We start from the raw sequence: 3,478 nt of genomic DNA, 5'->3' as shown, positions 1-3,478 counted from the left end.
AGTGTGGTTTCTGTCTCTTCTATATATTATTGCACAAAGAAAACATGGGATGTCTGTTTGTGTCTTGTCATGCAGTAATTTCTCCACGTAGGTATTTTCTCATGACTCTTCTGATGCCTAGGTCAGTCTTAGGAATGTAAGGATCAGACTTGGGCCGTACAGAACCATGAGGAATCACAAGCAGTGTTCTGGGGCCCTCACTACAACTTTGATCAAAATTCCCTCAAACTGGGGGAAAACTGCTGAATAAACTTGGCTGGTTCTGCTGTCTTAGGAAGATAATGGCATTAGGGAAGATCATCAGCAAAGAATACCCCATTTGATGTGCCCAGTCAGCAGCACATCATCATGCTCCAAGGGACTAGCAGGGGAAATAAATAACTAAAATAAACATAGTTATATTCTGTATCTTGTTTTTTGCAGGTGTGGTCCGTGGGGTTTTTTGTTTTTTTTTTGTTCAGAGGCACAACCTTCTCAGTGTGCCATTTACAGCAAGTTTAGGCAGCTTTTGTACAGAGACCTAACAGTGGCTTCCACAATCCCTTGTAAAGATGTACTGCCTAAAATAAACACATTGCAATGCTGTGCTTTTCATCAGTATTGCATCACCTTAAGGTGGATGTACAGTTCTTGGGAGTACATGAAGTTTCATGCAATTCAGATATGAACCTGGCCTATGTAATGCAACCATATCTGAGCTGCCTGCTAAGGCCAAGTGACCCTGCTGGATGGCTGTGGCCTCTATCCCCTGCCAGTACCACAGATGCACCCAGGACTCTTCTTGTTCCTCCTGGCTCCTTCTAGTATGTGAAACAGAAACTTAACATTGAGTAATAGCTACTATAAGGGCCAGCAGAACTTAGAATACAAAAACTAGGTCACAGAAGAAAGCCAGAAGCTACCTTGATGGCTGCTGAGAGTTCACTGTTATGGAGCAAATAGGTTTCAAATCTCTACCTGGCATTCACTATGTTCATGTACTAGTTTTTAGTAGAACAAGTGGAGTTCTATTTTAAGATGGTGTCTGTGATGGGTTTTAGAACACAATTTTGATTCTCAGAAAGGCAAGAGAAGGGGACAGCGAAGATGCCAGCATACATCCCCACACCTTCTCCAAGAATTTGCTGGTCTAGTCTTGGTGGCTGAGCTAAACATCATCACAAAATACAGCAACACACACTTATGTAATGCCATTACACAGTGCGGAACCAAAGACATTTATGAGCAGCATCACTTTCATTACCCCCACTAGACCCTGCAGCTGTTAGGCATCACAATACTATTTTGTTAAGTAGAACTTTCACTTTTTCAGTATACAGTAAAAAGAAACAAATCTGAAGACAAATGGATGCATTTTTATTGATGATATTCATATCTGGCTGATATAACAATGAAACGGTTCTGCTCTAGCTCCACAATTTGGACTTAAGAATCCAACCAAAGTGCAGTGATGCTTCGTGGCAGGTCTCACCGCTCCCAGGCAATCTTCAGGTTTGGGGGCAGCTCTGCAGCACACAGCTCATCGAACTTTGACATATCCTTCACAGGAGTGCTATAGAAAGTCAGGACATCCTGCGCACTGCACATCAGGTGGAGCTGTGAGTTGGGCACAGCGTGACCAAGTTCTTCTGCTAGCTGGGCTAGAAGCTGATACTTCAGCCTGTTGTCTTTCAGGGATGTCTGCTGCCAGTTGCCAGCAAGCGATGGCCCACAGATCTCCTTGACACGAGCCTCGAGGATGCTCTGTATATCCTCTGGGGGAAAATATTTTCTGCTGCGTGGCGGGGGACAGATCAGGCTGGGTTCCTTTTTTTCTTGAGGAATTACATTGTCTTCTCCTACTTCTTTCTCCTCCTTCCTGCTGGCATTAAAGAAAAGTATTTTCAGTCACTAAAGTGGTACCCACACATTTAAAAACGCCTCCCAGCAGAGCCAAGTGCCTGCAACAACAGACCATACCGCCCGCCCCAGACGCAGCTCCGCAGCCAGTATCCCGCGCCCTCACCTGTGGCCGCCCCATAGCGCCCGCCGCGGCGTGCGGCCCATTCCTAGCCCCAACCCCAACCGCCGTCCGATCACCAGCAGCCCCATGGCGGCCGCCATCTTGCGAAGAAGCCTCACCTCCCCAGCCGGAAATGAGTTTACTACCTTTTGACCGGAAATGACGTCAGCGGCACCTTCCGCCGTGCCTGACGGGAGTCGTAGTGCCGCTCCAGTGCTCTCGCCGTGGTTTGTCCTGCAGGCTGTGCTGCACGGCGCGGTGACAAGACACGTTTTCCTGCGTTCTGTAAGAGCGAGAAACAACGCTCGGTGCAACGAACGTTGATTTGCGGTGGCCGTAAATGAGTCAGTCAGAAAGAAGCGTCGGGGCACAAGATGTCAGTTCAGCTGCGTCTCACGCAGTGTGAATGGCAGCTGTCCTCCACAAAAATGAGTTACCTGGCAAAGCCACGGCGCTCTTTTTCTAAAGGGGGAGAGGGTCTTTTGCTGGATTCAGGGGGTGCCTTTTCCGCCCTTTGCATCGTGCTGCAAGGAGCTGCTTGCTGTGAGCAGAGCTTGTTGGAATTCAGGTGTACGGAGATGTGTGGGACCACAGCTGAACCAGAAGAGAGGTGCTGTGCACGACCCTGCGTAAGGAGGGGATAAATGCACACATGAATTTACAGCACTGGAACAGGCTGCCTGGAGAGGTTGTGGAGTCCCCTTGTCAAGATAATCAAAACCTGTTAGGATGCTTTCCTGTGCAACTTTCTGTAGGGAGCCTGCTTGAGCAAGGAGTTGGACTGGGCGATCTCCAGAGGTCCCTTCCAATGCCTCAATTCTGTGAGTCTGTGATTACCCAGTGGTTGAATCTCTATGATGCACTGTCTCTAAAATTAGTGGCTGTTAACAGGAATAACACCGTGAAGTTACAGGAAAATGATTCTCCTGCTTTCCTTGCTGGAAGAGCAGTAGGCACCAATAGCTGGGATGAGCAGAGCAGCAGGTTGTGGCTGCGCAAGCTGGGTCCTGAGTGACCTCACTTCCATGACCAGGTAGGTGAGCCTGAAGGAGGAGTTCTGACCCCAACTTCAAGCTGAAGGAATGAGCTTTCTAAGAGGGAATGAGCACCTTCAGGCTTGTATGGTCTTTGCAGGTTGGTGGACTGCCCCAGGGTTTTATCAGGTCATCAGTGTAGTGTGTTGCTTGGCAAATATTCTTTTGTTTACTTTAGTTCTGCTGTTTCTACCTCTAAAGCAAATAGAACTACATTTTATTTTTTGCAACATTTGGCATTTTTTTCATAACAGCTGTGTAATTGTGCTTTCAGAAAGCTTAACATCGCTATCAAATACATGACAACATACCACAGGTCAAACTGTGGGCCTTCAACATCAACATAATTATTCAAATTATGCCAGCTGGGTAGAAATTATTCAAATTAAGCCATCTTAAGTTCTTTACAGAGAGAGTGGTGAGGTGCTGGAACAGGCTGCCC

General features: G+C 47.2%; 1 protein-coding gene across 2 annotated transcripts; it reads right to left on the bottom strand.

Moving 5' to 3' along the window:
• Positions 1-1,335: 1,335 nt before the first annotated feature.
• MRPL50 (mitochondrial ribosomal protein L50) lies at positions 1,336-2,140 on the bottom strand. 2 transcript variants are annotated; one of them, XM_010726114.2, is made up of 2 exons: positions 2,006-2,140; positions 1,336-1,861 (listed from the first exon to the last, which is right to left on the bottom strand). In XM_010726114.2, exons 1-2 carry the CDS (start codon positions 2,101-2,103, stop codon positions 1,468-1,470), a joined length of 492 nt encoding a protein of 163 aa, XP_010724416.1. In that variant the 5' UTR covers positions 2,104-2,140; the 3' UTR covers positions 1,336-1,467. The 2 variants fall into 2 exon arrangements, with proteins under 2 accessions (XP_010724416.1, XP_010724417.1); XM_010726115.2 differs by having other exon boundaries at positions 1,336-1,858.
• Between the last annotated feature and the right edge of the window lie 1,338 nt (positions 2,141-3,478).

Source organism: Meleagris gallopavo, chromosome Z (genome assembly GCF_000146605.3).
Source record: "Meleagris gallopavo isolate NT-WF06-2002-E0010 breed Aviagen turkey brand Nicholas breeding stock chromosome Z, Turkey_5.1, whole genome shotgun sequence".
Lineage (NCBI taxonomy): Eukaryota > Metazoa > Chordata > Aves > Galliformes > Phasianidae > Meleagris > Meleagris gallopavo.
The sequence above is the reverse complement of the archived record's forward strand: the minus strand, read 5'-3'. Positions and strand labels throughout refer to the sequence as shown.

What these genes read in the sequence shown, in the direction of transcription:
- MRPL50 (XM_010726114.2), bottom strand. Translation starts at nt 2,103, where the DNA reads ATGGCGGCCGCCATGGGGCTGCTGGTGATCGGACGGCGGTTGGGGTTG. An exon ending in GCGCTATGGGGCGGCCACAG is followed by an intron (nt 1,862 to 2,005) that starts GTGAGGGCGCGG and finishes CTTTAATGCCAG; the next exon opens with CAGGAAGGAGGAGAAAGAAG.